The following is a 23,170-nucleotide window of genomic DNA, read 5'->3' as shown; positions in this document are numbered from 1 at the left end:
CATATTGATTATTTTAAGCTGGTTATTTTTTTTTAAGATTTTATTTATTTATTTAATTGACAGAGAGAGAGAGAGAGAGAGAGACAGCGAGAGAGGAACACAAGCAGGGGAAGTGGGAGAGGGAGAAGCAGGCTTCCCGCGGAGCAGGGAGCCCGATGCGGGGCTCGATCCCAGGCCCCTGGGATCATGACCTGAGCCGAAGGCAGTCGCCTAACCAACTGAGCTACCCAGGTGCCTCTAAGCTGGTTATTTTTAAGAAACAGTAGACACGGGAAGTTCTGAAAACTGCGTAGAAGTTACCCTTTTACACTGATAAGGAAAATCTCCATTTATAAGGGTGTCTCCCCCTTGTTGTACCAGGAAGAAGGGAACGACTCAATCTCTAGAAACTCTTATCAACAGAGGGCAAAAACTTAAATCTGCACAACAATCTTACCCACGTTTACTGTGCTTTTCCTAGTAGTCTCCCAGAACTGACTCCCCAGCCCCCGCATCATCTTTTGTCCATAGCTGAAGATGGTATGTAAAGTGATGGCTTTGGCCATTTTGGGGAGTTACTCAGTTTTCCTGGGTCTCTCTTATAGGTGTGGAAAAATCTTCCCTTCTTCCGTTTAAGATGCTTTAGCTGGTCTGATAATTAAATTGACATAAGCCAGATTAACAGAAGAAAGATAAATTTAATTACATATATATGGGAGCCCTATAAAATATGAGACCCAAAGAACAGCCAGGTGGCTAAAGCTTATAACATCCTGAACTAAGGCAAGGGTGGGCTACAAAAGGGAGGTGGGTATGGGCAGGAAGGCAGAAGAGATGTTTAAAAAACAAAGGCTGCCCCATTATGTGCAAAGCAAAGGAAAGAGAAAGCTCTTCCCAGCCTCATACCTAGGAATGGGGTGTCTGTGGGTCTATGGGATGGGGGGAATTTTCCCTGACCGCAACGGCAGTCCAGTCATTCATCAACAAAATGAAAAGGCAACCTACAGAATGGGAAATGATATTTGCAAATAATATATCTGATAAGTGGTTAATATCCAAAATATATAAAGAACTTAAACAACTCAACACACACACACACACAAATCTGATTTTAAAATGGGCAGGGGACCTGAAACATTCTTCCAAAGAAGACATACAGAGGGCCAACACACACATGAAAAGATGCTCAACATCACTCATCATCTGGGAAATGCAAATCAAACCCACAATGAGATATCACCTCACACTTGTCAGAGTGACTAAAAAAAGAAAAAAAGAAATAACAAGTGTTGGCGAGGATGTGGAGAAAAAGGAACCCTTGAGCACTGTTGATGGAGATGCAAACTGGTGCAGCCACCATGGGAAACAGTACAGAGGAAGCACAGGATCCAGTAGTTGTACTACTGGGTATTTATCACCCCACCAAAAAAAACACTAATTTGAAAAGATATATACACCCCCTATTTTTACTGCAGCATTATTTACAACAGCCAAGACATAGGAGCAACCCAAGTGTTCATTAATACATGAATGGATAAGGAAAATGTGGATAAAATGGACTATTACTCAGCCATAAAAAAAAATGAGATCTTGCCATTTGCAACAACATGGATGGACCCAGAGGGCATTATGCTAAGGGAATTAGGTCAGACAAAAAACAAATACCCAATGATTTCACTTATATGTCGAATCTAAAAATCAAAACAAACAAAAACCAGACTCAAATGCAGAGAACAAACGAGTGGTTGCCAGAGGGGATGGGTAAGATAGATAAAGCAGATTAGGAGGTACAAACTTCCAGTTATAAAATTAAAAAGTCACAGAGATGAAAAGTACAGCATAAGGAATATAGTCAATAATATAATAATAATTGTTGTTTGGTGACAGTCTATACATCTCGTGGTGAGCACTGAGTAATGTATAGAATTATTGAACCATTATGCTGTACATCTGAAACTAACATAACACTGTATAGTAATTATAACTCAATTAAAAAAAAAAAAAGGTTGGCCTGTTAGGCAGTTAAGTGCCTTAGGTAAAGAGGAATCTCTGCTAATAGCTCTCTTCCTGGAATAGGCACCCTTTCCAATATAAATTTAGGCAGTTGAAAGTGAGGTAGAGAGCTTTTCCTGAATCTGCTAGGTTTTTGAATATTTTTAGCTCAAAATAATCTTCATGCCAAAGAGGCATATTGCAGGAAGACTTGTTCTGAACCCCTTCACTCCTATGTCTACAGGGAAATACACATGCTATTAAACTTTTGTTTTTCTCCTGTTAATCTGCCTCGTATCAATTATTAGGCCAGCCAAAGAACCTGGAAGGGAAAACTTGTCCACGCCTACATACACAAGATAGAATCAAGTTCTTTTTCTGCCCTGAGCGTGAGTTCTTGTGTTCCTTTGTCCACTTGTTACGTACGTGATCTGCTCTCTAGGACACCCGTGAAACGGTGTCCTAGGACACATACATAAGGAATTGCATGGGCCGTATTGTGTGTATGTGCTGGGGGGAGGGGAGACCCCAGAACAGCATCCTCCCCCGTCCCTCCTCAATAGGCGGAAGCCACTGGCTTCCTCCCTTTCCTGCCTCCTGCCTCCTGCCTGCTGGCAAGACAGAGGACCAAAGGGAGAACAGGAGATGGGAAAACTGGTCACACAGTCCCTAGGTCTATCCTTACAACTCTCCCCCACCTCAAGTGACCCCATTCCAGGGCCTTCCAGGCCACACCCATCCCCAGCCTTGTGGGGGCCGGACTGGGGGCGGGGGGGGGAGCGGTGAGCAGAAGCAGGATAAGTCCTCCCCACCCCTTCACTGCTACCCCTCCCACCCAAGCCACCTCATTTCCTCTTCCTCCCCAGCACCAACACGCACTAATCAGTTCAGGTCCAGCATCTAGACCCAGACGAACTGACCGGAGGCCTAGCTTGTCCTGGCTGACCTGGTCAGCCTCCAGAGTATGGTCTGGCTGGGGCCCCGTTTGCTGCTCCCCATCCTCTGTCTGGCTTCTCATGTTGGTAAGTCTCCCCCAAGCCACTCCCACCCCCAGCCCCCAAAGCCCTGATTCTCCCCTAAGAAGGCTTACCATCACTGCCATCACCTTTATGTGCACCCCGATCAGCTAGCAAGTGGGATCAAGGCCCCCAAAACCCAGGCAGGCACTAGAAACCTCTGCAGCCTGGCATTGGGAGTACAGCAGTCATTGACTGTGCTGGATTTTAGGATCAGTAAAGCGCCACAGGGCCTATGGGGGCCCTGAAGTTTTCAGTGGGTGCTCGTATGGTCGGTGTGTTGGATTCATTCAATTATTCATTTGACAAACATTTACCCAGCACCAACAATATTCTAGGAGCTGTGCTCTGGGTCACGGGTTGAAAGGCAGACAGCCTCCAGATCTATGTAACAAAGTATATGATGTTGACCTCCTATGGCTATTATGGGGTTTAAAGGAGGTAATTTACACAGATCGCCCGGTGCCCAGTTGTTGCGTAAGCGGTAGCGGATTCCTTCAGTGACGGCCAAAAAGGATTAGAATGCAAAATCTATCTTTGAGTGGTAGTTGGGGTCACGACACATGGGGTGAAGGATAAAAGAGAGACACAAGTAGCTCCAGAGGAGCACTGAGGAGGACTCAGCTACTCTGCTTGGGGGTAGTAGATGCCAAAGGCGTCCAGAAAGACTTTGCTAAGAGCAGTGGTCTTCATTCCAGGCCGCCAGAACAGTAGATGCAAGTCTCAGAGGAGATGCAAGTCTCAGTAGATGCAAGTCTAATTGCTCACCCTCTCAGAGCAGAGTGTGAGCAATGAGGGGCTCAAGAGCATGCTCTGTATCCTGAGGGCAATGGGGAGCCGTGGGAGGTTGCAGACATCGAGTCACAAGGTCTTAGATGGGGGATGAGTTGGGAAAGGAGGGGTGTAGCTGTTGGGATGGTCCAGCTGAGTAAAGGTGAGGTCTAAACAAGGGTGGGCTTGGAGATGGCGGTGCAATCAAGAGGCTTGGAGGAAGTGGAATCCGCAGAATTCTGTGACGGATGGCGGCAGCCAGCAACATCCTTAGAGGTACAGAGTTTAGAGCCAGACAACCTGGCTCTGCCAGTTACTAACTGTATGCCCTTGGGCAAGTTACTTCTCTGAGGTTTCATTCGCTGGCTATAAAACTAGAGTAATAACACCCACCACCCAGGATAGTTGGATGATAAAATGCGAGAACATGCATAAAGCGCCTGCCATAAAACTGACCTCCAGTAAACATTAGTTATCACGAAAGTAGGAGCATGAGAGGACTCCAAAGTTTGTGTCTCAGGTGGTTAGTGCCATCTGTTGAGTCAGGGGGCACCGCAGAGAAGCAGGATTGGAGAAGCGGATAGAAATGCAGGTCCAAGCTGAGAGGCTGTCCCAGGGTTGTCGACTCCGAGGTGATAGTTAAAGCCAGGGGAGTAGGTGAGCTTGCTCCAGGAAGTCTGTAGAATAATTATTACTGCCCTCCTCTGTAAATGGAAAGACATCAACTTCACTGGGGGGTGTGAAGATCCACTGGAAAGCAGGTGCTCCAGCACATGCTGGGCGGTCAGCAAACGCAAACTTCAACGTACTCGTGGTAGGCTTTCGAAGAATATTAATTGATGAGCTAAGTGGCATTTAAGCTAACTAATTACTTGCCAAGTAACGGGCAGGGACAGAAAAGGAGGGCCTCCCCTCCTTTCTGCCCCATAACCACCTGGCTATAGAAGCCCGCCTCTCCCTTAAACCCCAGGATGGCAAGCCTGTCTAGATTTCTGGAGTGGCAGGGAGGGCTTTCTCGAAGACGATTTTGTTCTCCAGGGCTCTCCCGGAGAGCGGCTCCCCTTTGCGGAGCACTCTGAGACAGGTGGGGACTCAAGAGGGCTGGCAGGGAATTAAACAGTGAGGGAACGGAGACAGGGAGCATACATCATTCTTTCCGAGGCTATAAAAGGGAAGCCATCTGGCGGGAGAAGGGGGGCACCAGGAGGCCGGAGAGGGGGCTTTGTTTTTGTTTTTAGGACGAAGAGCCTTGGGAGGAAAGGGCCAGTGCGCGGCGGGGCCGGGAAAGAGACAGGAAGGGAGGGGAGGGCAACGCCTGGGAGAGCGCGCGGGGCGGGCTGGGGACCCCGTGGGACGGAGGACTGGCGCCCCCGCTCCAGGCGCCGCGGTGGACCTGACGCTGCTGGCCGACCTGCGGCTCGCCGAGCCCCAGCGCTTCTTCCTGACCTGCGTGTCCGGGGAGGCCGGGCCGGGCCCGGGCGCCGACGCCTGGGGGCCCCCGCTGCTGCTGGAGAAGGACGACCGCATCGTGCGCACGCCGCGGCCCGGGCAGCCCCCGCACCTGCTGCGCAACGGCTCGCACCGCGTCACGCTGCGCGGCTTCTCGCAGCCCTCCGACCTCGTGGGCGTCTTCTCGTGCGTGGGCGGCGCGGGCGCGGGGCGCACGCGCGTCCTCTACGTGCACAACAGCCCGGGAGGTGAGTCCGGCCCGCGGGGGCGGGGACCGGAGGGGAGGCGCCCTTGACCTCTGACCCCACCGTCCTCCATCCCGCCTCCTCCATCCCGCCCCCCCACCCCCGCAGCGCACCTGCTCCCGGACAAGGTCACACACACGGTGAACAAGGGCGACACGGCCGTGCTTGTGGCACGTGTGCGCAAGGAGAAGCAGACAGATGTGATCTGGAAGAGCAACGGTGAGAGGGGCGTCCGAACGGGTTGGGCAGGTCGACGCACATGGGTCTGTTCGTTGGAACACCTCCCTGCCCTCGGCCCCGCCAGCTTTGGCCGCCTACACAGCCTTCACTCCGATACACCTGTTACCCTCCCCGCCGCACCAGCCTCTGTCCTGGATCAGGTCCATGGGAGGCACCTGCACCCCTCTCTTCTCTGGCTCTGCGCTGTTCTCCTGCACCCAGAGGACCAGCAGCCTTGTTTGTGGTCCACTACATCCTTCCCTGTTACTCTCAAATCAGCACTGGGCTAAACCCTCACCTTTGGCTCTCCCCTGGGAGTGAGCAGGTGCTGTCACATAGCCCCCTGGCAGGGGGCGGCAGTCCCCGTGGCGAAGAAGAGAACTGGTAACTCGGCCCAGGCCTGCCCCCACCCTGGCCCTGTCAGACCCTCTGGCCATTCCATGGGAGGGAGCCCTTATTCTGTGTGGCCCCAGAGATTCCTGCCTCAGCCCTCAGACCCACGGCCCTTTGGCTGCCTCTTGCATCCCTGGGCTCTTGAGGGAGAAGGACCCTTCCCTTGGGCCAAGGGGTTTGTCTCCTGAGCACCAGGCCCCCTGAACTGATGAGAGGTGTGGAGAGTCACGTAGACCTGGGCTCCCTACAGTCCAGTCCTGAGCAAAGAGGCAAAAAGGGGGTGGGACAGGGATAGGGACCCTAGTATTTGGGTCTGCAGGTCCTGGAGGAAGAGGCTTCTCGGAGAAGTCCCCAAGTAGATAACTGTGCCCAGAAGGAGGCATGGGAATTAGCCACACAAAGGAGGAGGAAAGGACATTCCAGCAGGAGGATTGGCTAAGAGGAAAGGCAGGAAGCGCTGAAATACCATGGTGTTTCTAGAAGAGAAACCAGCATTTTCAGAACTCAGGAATGTTAGGAATCAGGCAGGGTGTGGAGAGGTATGGGGCCAGAGGGCTAAGCAGTGATGTGCTAAGGAGGAGGTAACTGGGGGAATCCAAGCAGGGGAGCTGCGGAGGCTTCTGTTGAGGAAAATCCTGCGGGCTGCTGAGTGGAGGATGGACGAGGAAAAGGGGAAACTGAGGCGGAGGAGACTGCCTGGAAGGCTGTAGGAGGCCAGGGCCATGGTGGTGGTGGCCATGAGTGGTGTGGAAAAGACTGCACTGCTTTAGGAGATGACGAGCTAGACTGAGCAGGACCTGGCAACTTACTGAGTGTTGGTGGGGCATGGAGCAGAGGATGCACCCCAGCTTTCTGCCTTGGGGACAGACCCTGGCTGGTGCCTTGCCCCAGTTCTGGCCACTGTACGGGGCGCATATTGATGTGACCTGGGCAGCAGCTCTCACCTGGTGCTGAGGCCTCGGACCCGCTTCTGCCCACAGGATCCTACTTCTATACCCTGGACTGGCATGAGGCCCAGGATGGGCGGTTCCTGATGCAGCTCCCAAATGTGCAGCCACCAGCGAGTGGCATTTACAGTGCCACCTACCTGGAAACCAGCCCCCTAGGCAGCGCCTTCTTCCGGCTCATCGTGCGGGGTTAGGAGCAGAGGGCAGAAATGGTGGGTGGGATGGGAGGCTGGGAGCCCTGTGGGCACTTCCTGTGGGCCCCCAGGACTGTCCTAGTCCTCAGCAGCAGTGGTGGGGGGTGAGGGTCGGTCGCTGAAAGCACATTCCCCCAGGCTGTGGGGCAGGGCGCTGGGGACCAGACTGTACCAAGGAATGCCCAGGTTGCCTGCATGGAGGTGTCTGCCATGACCAGGATGGCGAGTGCGTGTGCCCCCCTGGATTCACTGGCACCCGCTGCGAGCAGGGTAAGGAGGCCGGGGCGGGGGGGCGGGGGCTGCTAGGACCTGGGCAAGAGAGGCTGCCTGGCTGGGGCAAGACTCATGAACCAAGAGGATGAAGCTTGGTGGGTGGTGAGAACGCCAAAAGGATCCCAGACCCTGAGGCCCAACAGTGGACCCTACACCCACCCGCCGTGTTTCTAGCCTGCAGAGAGGGCCGTTTTGGGCAGAGCTGCCAGGAGCAGTGCCCGGGCACATCAGGCTGCCGAGGTCTCACCTTCTGCCTCCCGGACCCCTACGGCTGTTCTTGTGGATCTGGCTGGAGAGGAAGCCAGTGCCAGGAAGGTACGGACCGACCTGCCCTCCGCTGTCCCTGACCCAGACAGCCGGCCACAAGCCAGACCGGGAGCCTCCCCCCGGGCCCTGCTGCACACGCCAGGCCCTCCATGGTCCCCTGCTCACGCAGCCTGTCGTTACCCCGGCCCCGGCTGTGCCCTCGCTGCCCCTCTAACCACAGCCCCTCTGTTCGCAGCCTGTGCCCCTGGCCACTTCGGGGCGGATTGTCGTCTCCAGTGCCGCTGTCGGAACGGTGGTACTTGTGACCGCTTCAGCGGCTGTGTCTGTCCGTCCGGCTGGCACGGAGTGCACTGTGAGAAGTCAGGTACAAGGGTCGTTGAGACCCCCCAGAACAAGTCAGCCTTCGCCCGACACATCTCCCCGGCTCCAGCTCCTACCCTCGGGAGTTCAGGGTTCGGGGGGTGTCCTCACCGCCCAGCCCACATCACCCCTGCAGGGCTGGGCTGGAGCCAGAGTGGGTGGGAGCCCAGAGGAGGCCCCTGGCCAGTCTGAGGGGCTCAGGGAGGGCTTTCGGGAAGAGGCAAGATCTGAGATGGGGTATGAAGGATGAGCGCGAGATGGCTGGGGAAAGAGCCCAGGCAAAGGCCCCGGGGCTGAGGCCTCGGGGTCCGGTACCAGGAGAGTGGAGTAAGGGGAGGCTGGGGTGGGGGGGTCAGAAGAGGCAAACCTTGGGGACTTTGAACAGCAGGCCAGCAGGTGTGCTGGGGGCAGGAGGGAATTGTTGAACACGTGGAAGGCAGTCAGATTTGGGTTTGAGAGAGGATCCACACAGCTGGGTGGAGAGTGGAGGCAGGAGACCCTGGAGGGTCTGTAACAGAGCCCAGAAACGAGTGAGGCCTGAACCAGTGTTGGGGCTGTGAGGCCGGGGAGGGGACTGCTTTGGCCGAGGGAGGACGTCGGGTTGGGGGCACAGGAGGTAGACTCTGCAGCCAATCAGCCGTGGGGTGCGAGGGCCCTACAAGGCTCTGCGGCTTTCAGGCTTGAGCGACTGAGCAGTTAACGGCAGCTCCTCTGAGATGCATGAAATGGGACAAGGGGCCACTTTGTGGCCAGTGTCTGCCCCATGGGGCTCCAGGATGTGCCCTCTCTCTCCCTAGACCGGATCCCCCAGATCCTGGACGTGGCCTCAGAACTGGAGTTCAACTTAGAGACTACGCCCCGGATCAACTGTGCAGCCGCAGGGAACCCGTTCCCAGTGCGGGGCAGCATGGAGCTCCGGAAGCCGGATGGCACAGTCCTCCTGGTCAGCAGCACCCCTGCACCCCCCCATCCCACTGGCCTCACATGTGCTCTCTCAGACCCCTGAGCCCTCAGGGCTTTCCATAGGCTCTACTCACTGGCCTGACTATGGCTCAAATGGGGTCAGACAGACGGTTGAGAAGCCGTCTCTGTCCCCTCATCAGTCCCCATATCAGCCACTTGGGTGCTCATTCTCTATGGTCTGTTCCCTTTCCCTGTCTCTCTCAGTCCACCAAGGCCATTGTGGAGCCAGACAGGACCACAGCTGAGTTCGAGGTGCCCCGCTTGGCCCTTGGGGACAGTGGGCTCTGGGAGTGCCGCGTGTCCACATCTGGTGGCCAAGACAGCCGACGTTTCAGGGTCAATGTCAAAGGTCAGTGATGTCCTGGGGCCGTGGAGGATGGACAGTGGGCAGAGTGGTGCTCAGGGGGCTGATGCTGCTCAGACAGGGCATTGTAGCAGGAAGGGCAAGGGCACCTCAGCTCCCAGCCCAGCACCCAACAAAGACGGCTTGTCATCCACCAGAGGTCTGGGCTGGCCTGTCAGGGCAGAAGCATAGCTCTGTCCTATCTGGAAAGGACATCCCGTACCTTAGGAACGACATACCCTCTGGCCCTGCCCAGCCTCCTGTCTGGCCATGCTGGCCCTCTCCACCTCCTCACAAGCCCTGCACCCAGCGTGTCTTTAATTCTGCCTCTGGGATTCTCCTGCCTGTTCCGAGTCACACCCCAGGGCTCTCAGTGCCAGGACAGGGGAGCACGCGGGGCGCCTAAGCTCAGAGGGTGGCCTGCTGCCCAGAGGAGCTACTTGGGGTTTTCCAGGTGAGTAGGGAGGGAGCTGCCAGTGCCCAGGTTGGCCCAGAGCAGGGCATGACCATGTCCCTTCACCTTCGCCAGCACCGTAAGCCCTAGCTCCTCGCCCTCTGCTCCTGACAGCCCGCCTCCCCCACAGAAGCCCAGACCTCTCCCCTCTTCCTCTTTCTCTTCCTCCCTACTTGCTCTCCACCCCTCCCACCAAACTTGCAGCTGCCCCACCAGCAGGACCTATCAGTGTGACCCGGGCTCCACCTCCAGCCTGTCTCTTCTCCCCAGGCTTCCGATCCCAGGCAATTTGGTTTCAAATCCTCACCACAAATTCCTGGCTCCAGAGCCTTAAGCAAGCTGCTTAGCCCCTCACGGCTTATTTCTCTCCCCATACAGAGAGGATATCAGCACTCTCCAGAGAGGGTTGCAGTGAAGCAAGTCAGATGATGCATTTAATGTGTTTAAGTCGCGCTGAAGTTAGATGATGCATTTAATGCATTGAAGTTGCAATGAGGTTAGATGATGTATTTAAGCACTGAGCGCCGTGCCTGATGCAGGGTATGTGCTCCATATACGTTGACATTTATTGTTAGTATTATTTTTTTTTAAAGATTTTATTTATTCAAGAGAGAGGAAACAAGCGAGCGAGCAGGGGGAGGGGCAGAGGGAGAGGGACAAGCAGACTCCGTGCTGAGCACAGAGCCCAATGCGGGGCTCCATCCCAGGACCCTGAGATCATGACCTGAGCTGAAACCTAGAGTCAGACGCTCAAAGGACTGAGCCCCCCAGGCATCCCTATTGTTACTGTTATTAAAGCATCCTCTCCCAAGGTTTTGGCTGTTCTCTGGCAACTCCAGATATGCATGTCCAGATATGATCTGCAGCCTAGACCACTCTCCTGAGCCCCAGACCCATTTAGTGGGACCTCCAGCAGTGGGGGTCTGGTTCTGAAGTCAGTGTGGAAGTCTGGGCCCACTTTATATCTGGCCACCCCCTGCACGGCTAAGCCCCGCTGTGAGCCCTAGGCACCCGGGGCTGCAGGGCTCCAAAGCCGCCCTTGCTCTCACCTTCTCATGATACGCTGACGTTACCGTTCCTCCCACCCCCTCAGCTCGCAACCCTGCATCCTCCACCCATCCTCCTGCCCTCCCTCGCTTCCAGCCACCCATTCCTCCATCCACCCATTCTTCTTGGAACAATCAGTCTGATAAATGTCTGGGAGAAGCAAGGGAACCAGTCACAGAGCAGACGCGATCATCTGATAAGAAAAGCTCAAGCCAGAAGAGGGGCGATGAGCATGGAGTGAGGAAGCCAGGCAGGAACAAAAAGCTGTTTGGGGTAGAACTGGCTGATTCTAGGTGGCCTGGCCAAACACCTCCTTCAAACCCTGGTTGTACCTCCCGCTGGCTGCCTGGCCGTAGGCAAGGTAAACCTCTCCGAGCCTCATAACGGGGGAGAGCCCTGCCTGAAAGGTAGCTGTGAGAAGTGGAGATTGTAGGCATGAAGCAGCCCGGATAGAGCAGGTGCCTCATCACTGGCTATCTTTTTTTTCTCCAACGAAGAGAGTGACAAATGATGGGGGGAGGGCAGAGAGCATGCTGACACCAGGCTCTCTCCCTGCTTTGGGTCTCAGCCCCCTCTGTGTGCCCCATACTACATGGATAGAGTGCCCTCCCCCAAACCCAGCTAGCCATGGCAGACCTCACTTAGCATCGTTGGGGACCCTCTCATGTCCTCATTGTTGGATCCTTGTGCCCTGAGCTGCCCAGGGGGCAGAACGCTGGCCCTTCTGGTCATCGGTTGAACTTTGTCTTTCGTCAGCCCAGAGGGGGCCCCACATCCAAACCAAGACCCAGACACGGCTTTGCTGGCCACAGTAGAGTCCTTAGTTTTCTGAGGACTGGGCAGGCTATCTGGATGGACCCTGCCTTACCTTGGGTCTCCTGGCAGTGCCCCCAGTGCCCCTGACTGCTCCTCGGCTCCTGGCCAAGCAGAGCCGCCAGCTCGTGGTCTCCCCACTGGTCTCCTTCTCTGGGGACGGCCCCATCGCCTCTGTCCGCCTGCACTACCGGCCCCAGGACAGCACCATGGCGTGGTCCGCCATTGTGGGTGAGTGGTGGGGGGGGGGGGGGCACGGGGGGGGGGGGGGGGGGGGGGGGGGACAGGGCTATTGGGGAAAAATGGGGGGAAAGGGCAGAATGAAAGGGGGGAGGATGGCAGCTTGTGGAAGAGGTGGGGGCTGAATAGATGTGCGCTGCCCCCAGTGGACCCCAGTGAGAATGTGACCTTAATGAACCTGAGGCCGAAGACGGGATACAGTGTCCGCGTACAGCTGAGCCGGCCAGGGGAAGGCGGGGAGGGGGCCTGGGGGCCTCCCACCCTCATGACCACAGACTGTCCTGGTGAGAGGCGAGAGTCACCCCTTCATGTCCCCCCAGGGGTTACCGTCCTGTGCACTCAGGAGTTGTCCTGTCTTGTCCCCACGCCAGGGGCCCCTGCCTTTCCCACTGGAGGGTGTCCCACCCTGTCCCCTGGGGAATCACTGTCCTGTCCAGCCCCGAGGACCAACTGAACAGTTCTGACTCCTGACCTCCGGCCCCAGAGCCCTCGTTGCAGCCGTGGTTGGAGGGCTGGCACGTGGAGGGCCCTGACCGGTTGCGAGTGAGCTGGTCCTTACCCTCGGTGCCTGGGCCACTGGTGGGCGATGGTTTCCTGCTGCGCCTATGGGATGGGACACGGGGACAGGAGCGGCGGGAGAACGTCTCGTCCCCCCAGGCCCGCACCGCCCTCCTGACTGGACTCACGCCTGGCACCCCCTACCAGCTGGATGTGCGGCTCTACCACTGCACCCTCCTGGGCCCTGCCTCGCCCCCTGCGCGCGTGCTTCTGCCCCCCAGCGGTATGCTGTGCCTGGAATGGGGCTTGCGGGTGCAGGATGAGGGGAGGACATGGGCCACAGGAAACACAAAAGGACATGGGAGGTCACCGGAGAGTGCATGGACACGGAGAGAACACAGGACGTGTGGAAAACGTGGGCATGAGGGGGAAGTAAGACGTCAGACAGACATGACCGCAGGGAGGATGTGAGACGGGCTGATATTGGAGGCCAGGGGAGGTGGGTCCCCAGGAGCATATGGGACGGGGGAGACATGGGGAGGCCAGGGTTCATGTGGAGATCAAGGGTCATGGGGAGGATGTGGTGCGCCAGGAGGACATGGGATTTAGGGGAACACAGGGCACAGGGGGGCACGGGGAGGACCTAGCATGCTGGGAGGATCTGGGGTGCCAGGAAGACCTGGCACATAAGGAAAACAAAGGGAAGCAGAAGCTTGGGGGGTGAAGGGAGCCGTAGGGAGCGGAATTCAGCCCAGAAGGGAAAGGAGGAGGTTGGTGGGATGGCTTGCATTCTGGGGTCCACAGAGCAGGGAACACGGCTAGAGTGGATCTGACCCCAGAGCTACATACCCTGTTCCCATCTGAGCCCTGCCTTCCCACCCCCATCTCCCCAGGGCCCCCAGCCCCCCGACACCTCCGTGCCCAGGCCCTCTCAGACTCCGAGATTCAGCTGACATGGCAGCGCCCAGAGGCTTCAGCTGGGCCTATATCCAAGTACATCGTGGAGGTGCAGGTGGCTGGGGGCTCAGGAGACCCGCTGTGGATGGACGTGGACAGGCCCGAGGAGACAAGCACCATTGTCCGTGGCCTTAATGCTAGTACACGCTACCTCTTCCGTGTGCGGGCCAGTGTCCAGGGCCCCGGAGACTGGAGCAGCGTGGTGGAGGAGTCCACCCTGGGCAATGGTGAGAGAGCAGGGCCACGGGCGCTCCCGGCCCCGGGGTAGGTCTCCAGGCCCTCTCCCTCCACTCAATCTCCAGCTTTGGAGCTAGGACATTCGAGGCTCTTCCCAACACGTCACACCAGTCCTGATCCTGGGCACCCTGGCCCTTCCCTGCTTCTGTCGTCCTGATGCTAGGAAAATCCTGGCACTCCAGTGAGCCATCGGCCTTTGGCCGGACACCCCTGGTCCCTCCTGGTACTAGGATCTCTGACCTCTCCCTCCCCGTGATCCGCCCCCCTTCTTGTGTGCAGGGCTGCAGAGTGAGGGCCCGGTCCAAGAGGTCCAGGCAGCTGAGGAGGGCCTGGATCGGCAGCTGATCCTGGCCGTAGTGGGCTCCGTGTCTGCCACCTGTCTGAGCATCCTGGCTGCCCTCTTAACACTGGTGTGCATCCGCAGAAGCTGCCTGCGCCGGAGACGCACCTTCACGTACCAGTCAGGATCGGTCAGTCCGCGGGCCCCGTGTCTAGATGCGCCTGTCCGCTCACGCACAGTACCTGTGCCCCCTGAGTGTGTGCGTGTGCGTGCGTGTGCGTGTTTATGTCACGGGTATAGGACTTCACTCAACGATGCTCAGGGGTGTGAAATATAATTTTCCTTATTTTTCTAGAACTGGATTCAGTTCATAAGTCAGTTTATGTTAGTGGTGAAATATTTAATATTCCCAGTTCAAAATAACCCCGTATGTGCATATTTCACCGTGGTAGATTCAGGATTCTCCCGCTTCTCACTGGAGGTACTATAAGCCTAGGTAGCATGGTGATGACACGGGGGGTGGGGGGGGACAGGGGGACCCCTGGGCCTCATACTGGCCCCTGTCCTGGCAGACCCTCCCGGACTTGGGAGCCAGCACACATTTGTGGCCGATGCCCTCAGCCTTTCTGTGGCGTCCGGCCTACAGGCCACTCCTACTGTGAGTTCCTCGTCCCGGCCTCATCTCTGCAAAAGCCAGGGCCTCCTCTGGGAAACTTGAGAGCCGTGAGGTGCTCCCTGTACCCTACGGAGGGCAGCATGTTCTGTGGCCCTCACACCCTTTGTCGCAACCCCTGTCATGGCTGTTTCTACTCCAGAATTGTGCTAGCCCGGGGTTCACCTGTCGCTACAGGGGGGAAGGAAGCGCCGCCTCCACTCTCCCTGGCCTCGCTGTAAACCTGTCTGAGCTCTCTGTAGTCGGTAGTCTGTGTGCCTCCAGCCGCAGGCCCACGCTTGGGTGGGGGCGGGGCGGGCTCCTCTGCCAGCACCCAGCATCCGCTCCTCTTGTCCCCACCTCCCATCTCTCTCTCCCGCCTGCCCTACTGCCTCCTCTGAGATCTTCCCCAGAGCTGTCCCTGATGAGCCAGACTCTGCCCTTGGCCCTCCGCACCGGGCCTTTTGATATTCACAGCCAAGCTTTGGCATTTCAAAGAAACAAAAAACAAAACAAAACAAAAAACCCCTCTTCTCTCTCAAGGGCTGATCCTTATGACAGAAAGCCTAGTGTCCAAGGCTATTGTCTCTGCCACGCATTAGTAAAAACTCCCTTCACAGATTCAGTTGGCTTCTTTGTTCCAGGCTGCTCACTCTGAGGTCAGTACGCACAGAAAGCTGCCACTGCTAAGGTGGGGGCAGGGCACTACAAACGTTGAGGGAAGGAGGTGGGAAAGCAGCCTTGAACATATACATAATCCTAACATCTGCCCAGACGTCCCCTCCCTCGTGTGCCCGCACGAAGGTGTGCGTGTGTTCCACGCAGGAGTGCACATATGCATCCACTGGTGGGCACCCCCGTGCGTGTCCCCGTGTGTCCCTGTGCTTGTGCCTCTCCCCGAGCACATGTGCGTGCATGCATCTGCGTACGGTGCCCTCCGCTGTGCGTGTTTCCTGTGAATCCGTGTGCCCCGTGTCCTGAGCCCCTCACCTAGGGAGCTGGGCGGCCGCTCAGTTAGGAAGCCCCACCCCCAGGTCTGTGTCAACCTCTTCCAGTTCTCTTGTCAGCCGTGCCCTGGGTCCTGCCCAGCTGTTTCCCTTTCCTGCCACCCGCCCTGCCCAGGTGGCCCAGCTCCTACACGGTTGGGGGAAATGATGTTCCTCTTTGTGCTGGTCTTTCTGTCTTCAGCTCCTGGGTGGTTTTAGAGCTATAGATGGATGCCACCTGGGTAGACCGTCATCTCTGCTTCTACTGCTGTGGAGAAAACCCCTCCACTGACCCCCAGCAGCTTGGGGCTTCGCATGTGATAGGCGCTCAATAAACGTGTCCTAGCGCACAGCCCAAGGCTGCAATCCTCTCCAGAGCATCCCTGATGACCAGAAAGCCTGCTTGGGAGATTGGCACAGTAATAGGAAGCTTACCGCTTCGCAGCACAGCTCATTCCAATTCTTTCCTGTTTGAAATGTTGGAAATACCCTCTTTCCATTGACTCGTGTCTTCGTGGCTTCTAGCAGCCTTACCCACTCCTTGTTCTTCCGGAGCCCCCCATACCTGATCCCCGGCTGTGGCCTCGCCTCTCTCTTCTTGGACATCCGTCCACCCAGCGGCCCGCCACTGGCTTCATCTCCTGTGATTCTGTCTCAGTGTGTCCTCTGTCTGCATGTCTGTTCCTGGCTGACCACCAGAGTGCCCTCTGCGGGGGTCTCTGCCCATCTGTCTAACTATCCCTTGATGTCTATCTGTGCCTCTTGCTGGCCCCGGGTCTTGGTGCGGACCGCCTGCCCACTTGTCCCCTCCCATGAAGGGCGAAGAAACCATCCTGCAGTTCAGCTCAGGCACCTTGACGCTAACCCGGCGGCCGAAACCACAGCCCGAGCCCCTGAGTTACCCAGTGCTGGAGTGGGAAGACATCACCTTTGAGGACCTCATCGGGGAGGGGAACTTCGGCCAGGTCATCCGGGCCATGATCAAGAAGGACGGGCTCAAGATGAACGCGGCCATCAAGATGCTGAAAGGTCCCCCCAGGAGCGACCCCTGACCCCAGGCCCTCCCCCACCCCTCCCCTTTGTCCCACAGATCCCAGGCCCTACCTGGCTCCCTCCAGCACCTCACCGCAGCCCTCACTAGCTTTGCCTTTTCTCCAGGACTGTCTCTGACAAAAGTGATACTGGATTCTTTACACAGAGTATGCCTCTGAAAATGACCATCGGGACTTTGCGGGGGAACTGGAAGTTCTGTGCAAATTGGGGCATCACCCCAATATCATCAACCTCTTGGGGGCTTGTGAGAACCGAGGTAAGCCCCCAGCTCCTCACCTGCCCCTTCTTCCCAAGCCCCATCGACAGCCATCCCCTCCTCACGGTAGCAGCTTGCCGGGGCTTCAGGCTCCCTTCTCCGACCCGTCGGGGGGCCTGCCTCCAGCCCGCTGTCCCCGCTCCTGCCCGCCCAGGTTACCTGTATATCGCCATTGAATACGCCCCCTACGGGAACCTGCTAGACTTTCTGCGGAAGAGCCGGGTCCTGGAGACGGACCCAGCTTTCGCCCGAGAGCATGGCACGGCCTCGACCCTCAGCTCCCGGCAGCTGCTGCGCTTCGCCAGTGAGGCGGCCAACGGCATGCAGTACCTGAGCGAGAAGCAGGTGTGTGCGAGTGGGGGGAAGGCGTGCCGCCACGGGGCACACTGCCACAGGCCCTCACTGGGTGTGCGGTCGGGCAAGACAGAGGACGACAAGACCCTGAGCCACCGGCCCGGGCGCGTGCAGGAGAGCACGGGACGAGAAGCAGGTCTGGGGGCAGGTGCTGCGTTTGAAGCATCTGAGGGGCATCAGAGTGGAGATGTTGAGTTGGCAGTTAGAGATACCAGCCTAGAGCTCAGGAGAAAGGCCGAGGCCAGAGACAACAATCTGGGAGCCGTCACCCCACAAAATGGTGGAGAGTCTCATGGCAAGGGAGTGGACCCTGTGAGGGGGTGGGTGGAGAGACCCACCAGGACAGGGTGGAGGCTGGGGCAGGGAGTGGAGGCCTGAGCCCACGCCTGAGGACACCCTGCTTGAATGGAAGGAAGGAGGGGACAGTAGCAGGAGGGGGACATGAGACTGAGGAAGGGCATTTTAAAGTTAGTGAAGTTTCGAGTGTTTTTGAAGCAGAGGAGTAGGCGCCAGGGCAGAGGGAGGGGTTGATGGAGAGAGGTTTCCTAGGAAGGTGGAGGGTCTTGTGGGGAGGACTTGGGACTCAAGGGAAAGGTCACTTTGGGCAAGAGGAGGGCATCCCTCACTTTCATCAAGGAGGGGAGAGGAAAGGGGGAAGGGAACAAGTGAAGAGGGGAGGATGCAGTGTGGTCACCAGGGACAAGCCCGCCCTTGTCCCAAAAAGAGGGACACTGCCTGAGCTTGGCCGTGGCCAGATCCCAAGAAAGAAGGGACAGCCAGCAGCGTGACTTTTCTGAGGCAGGAGTCGCTGATCCAGGATAAGGCCTGGTTGGCTGGGAAGAAGGGTAAGGGGCTGTTATAGAGACGGAGGGTGCCCACAAAGACCAGCTGTGAGGTCAGATCCCTCACGGGCCCAGGAATCCTGGGCTTGCTCATCCCCAGTCTTTCCTGACTTCTGACCATGCCTACAGTTCATCCACAGGGACCTGGCTGCCCGCAATGTGCTGGTCGGAGAGAACCTGGCCTCCAAGATTGCTGACTTTGGCCTCTCTCGGGGGGAGGAGGTTTATGTGAAGAAGACGATGGTAAGTCTCAGTCTCCCCACTCAGGTTCCATGCCTGCCCTGCCCCCCAGGACCCCTGACAAGGCCCCTCCTCCTCACCCAACCCCTCAAACCCACTCTCTCCCAGGGGCGTCTCCCTGTGCGCTGGATGGCCATTGAGTCTCTGAACTACAGTGTCTATACCACCAAGAGTGATGTGTGAGTGTGGGGCTCAGAAGGGGCAGGAGGGATTGGTCCCCCAAGGATGCATACAGACATAACTAGACACATTTTAGGCCCGTGTCAGGTGTATAAGCATGACGTGGGCATTCCCAGGGTATGTTCCAGACACGACACAGGTATGATACAAGTGTGTCTTGGGTAGACCTTGGCGATGCCCAGCATCTTAGTGGGAAGGTGGGGGGCTAGCTGGAAGGAGGCGTTGTCTTGGAAGGTGTTTCAGTGGTAGGATTGGGATAGGGGACTTTAGAGTAGTGCTCATCTAACACTGGGAGATACACTGGAGAGGTTCGGGAATGTGGGGGGATAATGCCTGGGTGGATGGAGAGATCACTCAAGGAATGTTCTCACCTTCATCTCTGAAGGACGGGGTCATCCCCACCTGAGAATGTAACCAGAGCATAACCGCCAAGGTCCCCTCTTTATGCTCCTCACCCCCAGACGACCATATCGGCCCCCCTTCTCCTCTTTCCAGGGAACCCGGCCTGCTTTGCCCATTGGCCCCCAGCCCTTTGGCCTGTCTTGCCTTGTTCACTGTCCACCACAGTGACCACCCCTCTGACCACCACTCAGCTACTTCCTGCTTCTGCCCCCAAAACCCCTAGATGCCCTCCCCCCACTAGAACTTCCATCCTGGTCTCACCTGCATAGAGGTTGCTACGCAGGTGAGAGGCAGTTAAGGGCAAGGGCTCTGGAGTTGAATTGTGAGGGCTTGAGTCCAGTTCCACCACTGACGAGCTGTGTGACCTTGGGCAAGCTAGCTCAGTAGTCAGTACTCCTCCAGTACCTCAGTGTCTCCATCTGTAGAATGGGCATAACAATAGCACCTATATCATAAGGCTGGTGCGAGGGTTGAACGCATGAACATATATGTTAGATGATCAGTGCGAGGCCCAGAGTGCGTGATTAAAATGTTAGCTGTGCTGATGTTGAGCCTGGGAGCGGCTATGAAGGAGTTTCAGTGGAGCAGAGACAGCGGCTGGCCAAGGCGGACACCTGCAGTGTAGACCCACGTAGGGGCCGGGAGGGGCTGCGCCCCGGAGCAGGTAGACACTAAACTGCTGGCCCTAGGGCCTAGACGGGAACTAAGTACATCCTTCTCGTTTCAGTTGGTCCTTTGGGGTCCTCCTCTGGGAGATCGTGAGCCTTGGTGAGTTCCAGAGCCCCAGACCCCAGCCCTCTCCTTACCCCCCACCCCCCGTTCCCTGGGCTGAGAGAGCTCCGTCCCCTCCTGCAGGGGGCACGCCTTACTGTGGCATGACCTGTGCTGAGCTCTATGAGAAGCTGCCTCAGGGCTACCGCATGGAACAGCCTCGTAACTGTGACGATGAAGTGTGAGTGTCCTCAGCCTGGAACCCCAGACCCCCTCAGCCCAGTTAGCCCCGACCCCTCTTCTCAGCAATGCCCCATCCGCAGGTACGAGCTGATGCGTCAGTGCTGGCGGGACCGTCCATACGAGCGACCCCCCTTTGCCCAGATTGCGCTGCAGCTGGGCCGGATGCTGGAAGCCAGGAAGGTGAGGAGACTGGGGGTGACGGGGACTAGGGCTCAGCAGGCTCCGGGGGTGCTCTCTCATAGAAGCCAGAGAGCAGCACCTCCATGTCCTTATCCCCACCACTAGCTGCTGGGACAGCTAGGCCTCAGGATGCCACCCCCAGCTTTCCAGCTCTCCATGGGTTGGACACTAGGGCCTCCTAACTCTTCCAAGGCCCCGGCAGCCAATCCCTCCCCCAGGTCCCAGGTCCCAGACTCCTTACCTGTCTTCCTCTGCTGGGGCCATCAGCCCACTCTCATTTGGAGGCTTTCTCCTCACCGGGCACAGAGCCAGAGTGACAGTGCACGAATGGCCAGCTAACCAAATGGATGGATGGGTGAATGAATGATATAGTAAGTGAATGAATGAGTAGAATTAGTGGATGGGTGATATAATAAGCATATGAATAAACAATTAAATAACTGAATCTAATAACCATGTGAACAAATGAATTATCAGGTAAATATAAAGGAAGAAATATATCAGAATGAGCAAATGCAAAAAGAGTTCTTCGTATGAATTAATGACTAAGTAGCTGTAGGAATTAATAAACTGTCATAAGAATGAAGGAATGATCAGGAGGCCTGGCTGGCCCAGTTGGTGGAGGGTGTGACTCTTGATCTCGGGGTGATGAGTTCGAGCCCACGTTGGGTGTGGAGACTACTTAAATATAAAACCTTTCAACAAACAAACAAGAATGAATGAATGATCAAATAACCACATAAATGGATAAATGATCAAAAATAGCTTTATGAATAGATGAATAAATGAATGAATGCATGAACAAATTCATTTGATGGGTACATAAAAAAAACTAAGATGAATGGATAAAGGTGTGGTGTATACAGTTGACCCCTGAACAATGGATGGGTTAAGGGCACCGATCCCCTAGGGAGTCAAAAACCTGCATATAACTTTCGACTCCCCCCAAACTTAATTACTAATAGCTTACTGTTGACTAGAAGCCATACCACTAACATAAACAGTCAACTAACACATATTTTGTGTATGTATTATATACTGTGTTTTTACACCAAAATAAGCTAGAGAAAAGAAAATGTTAGTAGGAAGGTCATAAGGAAGAGAAAATACATTTACCCCACTGTACAGTGTTTATTGAAAAAAATCTGGTGTAAGCGGACCCATACAGTTCAAATCCATGTTGTTCAGTGTCAGTTGTGTGTACAATGGAATATTACTCAGCCAACAAAAAGAATGAAATCTCGGGGCGCCTGGGTGGCTCAGTCATTAAGCATCTGCCTTCGGCTCAGGTCATGATCCCAGGGTCCTGGGATCGAGCCCCGCGTCGGGCTCCCTGCTCCGCGGGAAGCCTGCTTCTCCCTCCCCCACTCCCCCAGCTTGTGTTCCCTCTCTCGCTGTCTCTCTGTCAAATAAATAAATAAAATCTTAAAAAAAAAAAAAAAAAAAGAATGAAATCTTGCCATTCACAGCAACATGGTTGGATCTAGAGGGCACTATGCTAAGAAATATGTCAGAGAAAGACAAATACCATTTGATCTCACTTATATGTGGAATCTAAAAAACAAAACAAAGAATAAACAAAAAACAGAGACTCATAAATCCAGAGAACAAACCTAGTGGTTGCCAAGCCTCCACACTTGGGCAAAATCGGTGAAGACTAAGAGGTACAAGAGGTACAAACTTCCAGTTATGCAATAAGTAAGTCCCAGGGATGAAAGCACAGCATAAGGAATATAGTCACCAATACTGTGCTAACTTTGAGTAGTGACAGATGGTGACTGTCAAATCGCTCTGTTGTACACCTGAAACTAACATAATATTATATGTCAGCTACAGTTCAATGAAAAATTTTTTAAAAGAAGAGAAAAAACCCTCCCGTTTAACAGTGTGTCGACGGGCTCTCACCTGAACCCCCAACCGTGGTCTCTTCTGGCTGCAGAGGGCCGCCTTTGGCCATGGGGCCATCTTGAGTCTAAATCAGTGTCTCTTCAAGTCGCGCTACCACATTGGAAGCCAGGCAGCTCCAGCCAGAGGCGCCCCCGCCCCCGGCCCGCACTAAAGCCTGTTCTGTCCCACAGGCCTATGTGAACATGTCGCTGTTTGAGAACTTCACTTACGCGGGCATCGACGCCACAGCCGAGGAGGCCTGAGCTGCTGTCAAGTCAGAACCGGGCTCTGCTGGCCAGAGCCAACTCCACTCTCCCGCCTGTGACTTCGGATCCTTGCAGCCTCTGACCTGAGCTGCCTCGAGGAATTTTTTTTTTTCTAACTTAAGAAAAGAGGGGATCCGGGGCGCCTGGGTGGCTCCGTCGGTTGAGCTTCCAACTCTTGGTTTTGGCTCAGGTCGTGATCTCAGGGTCGTGGGATCGAGCCCCACATTGGGCTCCGTGCTCCGTGCAGAGTCTGCTTCTCCCTCTCCCTCTGCTCCTCCCCTCTCTCTCTCTCTCTCTCAGATAAATAAATAAAATCTTAAAAGAAAAAAATAAAAGGGGGGACCCAGGGGTGGGGTGGGCTTAGGGGACTCGGGTCCTCATCCTTTGCAGCTGTTCCCATGCCTTCGGCAGCTACTCTTACAGTGACTCTTCACATTTCTCCTTCTAGTTCAGCTGCTGCACATTTGTACCCTCTCCTGTGACTCCCCACACTCAAGCCCTCCTCAGCTCCCCCGCCCAAGCCAGCCCCCACACCACTAACATTCCCCTTTTGGCTACTCCGCACTCCCAGCTTTATTATCTGAAAAAAAATAAATGCTATGAGAAGCTCCATCCAATGTCTTCCTTTCACTGCTGGCCAATCCCAAGGAAAAGTTGAACCAAAGAGAAACTGGACTTTCCAAGAAAAGAAACGCTGTCCCCAGGGACACAGTCGTAAGCCCCCAGCCCGAGTTGGGGTTGGCTCTCCGTGCCGGGGAATGTTCTGGAAGACCCATTTTACACAGACACCACCACTCACCTCTCTGTTCTATGAGAAGTCCAGTTTCCCCTGGCCACCTCCCTGCTCTCCAGCGCCCGGCACCAGCAGCTCTCCCTACGTCTCTTGGTAACTGCCAGTCTAGGGGTCGGCTCTGTCCAAACAGTCCGGGCCAGGATCAGCACTAGCTCAGTCTCAGCTCACTGACGCCTCAGCACCAGACC

At 55.8% G+C, this 23,170-nt stretch overlaps 1 protein-coding gene across 3 annotated transcripts; it reads left to right on the top strand.

Moving 5' to 3' along the window:
* Positions 1-2,794: 2,794 nt before the first annotated feature.
* Positions 2,795-22,352, top strand: TIE1 (tyrosine kinase with immunoglobulin like and EGF like domains 1). 3 transcript variants are annotated; one of them, XM_032431179.1, is made up of 23 exons: positions 2,795-2,993; positions 5,138-5,455; positions 5,561-5,671; positions 7,045-7,200; positions 7,344-7,475; positions 7,653-7,793; positions 7,981-8,109; positions 8,903-9,048; positions 9,273-9,417; positions 11,798-11,956; positions 12,112-12,249; positions 12,450-12,746; positions 13,357-13,647; positions 13,937-14,127; positions 16,394-16,604; positions 16,774-16,884; positions 17,039-17,229; positions 18,210-18,323; positions 18,429-18,499; positions 19,630-19,670; positions 19,758-19,854; positions 19,937-20,036; positions 22,115-22,352. In XM_032431179.1, the coding sequence occupies exons 1-23, from the start codon at positions 2,936-2,938 to the stop codon at positions 22,184-22,186; spliced, it is 3,420 nt and encodes a 1,139-aa protein (XP_032287070.1). In that variant the 5' UTR covers positions 2,795-2,935; the 3' UTR covers positions 22,187-22,352. The 3 variants fall into 3 exon arrangements, with proteins under 3 accessions (XP_032287070.1, XP_032287078.1, XP_032287086.1); XM_032431187.1 differs by lacking the exon at positions 12,450-12,746; XM_032431195.1 differs by lacking the exons at positions 12,450-12,746; positions 13,357-13,647.
* Positions 22,353-23,170: the final 818 nt, after the last annotated feature.

The sequence above is a fragment of the Phoca vitulina genome, unplaced genomic scaffold (assembly GCF_004348235.1).
Source record: "Phoca vitulina isolate PV1807 unplaced genomic scaffold, GSC_HSeal_1.0 scaffold2, whole genome shotgun sequence".
NCBI lineage: Eukaryota > Metazoa > Chordata > Mammalia > Carnivora > Phocidae > Phoca > Phoca vitulina.
This window is presented reverse-complemented; position numbering and strand designations above follow the sequence as displayed.